This window comes from Seriola lalandi, unplaced genomic scaffold (genome assembly GCF_002814215.2).
Source record: "Seriola lalandi dorsalis isolate HSWRI2012SDOR001 ecotype SW California unplaced genomic scaffold, Sedor1 jcf7180002027116, whole genome shotgun sequence".
NCBI classification, from domain to species: Eukaryota; Metazoa; Chordata; class Actinopteri; order Carangiformes; family Carangidae; genus Seriola; species Seriola lalandi.
The window spans coordinates 1-665 of NW_019497762.1; the positions used below are offsets into that span (position 1 = coordinate 1).

The 665-nt window shown below is 48.4% G+C and overlaps 1 protein-coding gene across 1 annotated transcript; it reads right to left on the reverse strand.

The window, feature by feature from the left end:
* Positions 1 to 4: 4 nt before the first annotated feature.
* LOC111646029 (OX-2 membrane glycoprotein-like) lies at positions 5 to 660 on the reverse strand (the record flags this gene model as incomplete). Its single annotated transcript, XM_023395414.1, has 2 exons — positions 5 to 235; positions 348 to 660. Coding segments are annotated over 2 exons (544 nt in total), but the record flags the coding sequence as incomplete, so codon positions are not given.
* Between the last annotated feature and the right edge of the window lie 5 nt (positions 661 to 665).

Consider the following 665-nt stretch of genomic DNA (forward strand, 5'->3'; position numbering starts at 1 on the left):
GCACATCCAACCTGTGCGCTGTTGTCACGGAAACCTGACAGCACAGCTGTAGTGGTGACAGTGACTGTACCATCGCTGCTGTGGACACTGACAGTGTTGTAGCGTGAGAAGTGGAGGTGTGGCTGCGTGACATTGAGTGTCAGTGTTGGAGCAGGTCGTCCTGTGGCCGAGCAGGACACAAGTGACTCCTGAGTAGAGTTTGATTCTCTAACATGTAGAATGGGTTCATGCAGCTCTGCAGAGGAAAGACATTTAACAAACATGACATGAGTTGAGTTGTTCCAGACATGAGCTTCTGATATGATCCTGTTTGTCAGGTTCCAACTGTAATGCAGTCAGGTTCTTACCATAGAGTTGGAGGCAGGTTGTAGCAGCGAGAGCACCGTCAGGGAAGGTGTTAAACAAACAGAGATAGCAGCCTTCATCCTGCTCCATCACCTCTCTAATAACTATGGAGCAGTTCTTCAGTCCAGCATCTTTTATCTCCACTTTCTCTCTAAAGTCAGGAATCACTCTGGAACCAAAGTGTTTGCTGTAGGTGGCGAGATTCATTCTTTTGGGTAAAGTTGTCTGCCATGTGACCTGACGAACATCTTTATGTTGCATGAGCTGACAGCTGAGACGAGCGTCTTCTCCCACTGCTGCCACCACAGTCTGCTGTGTCT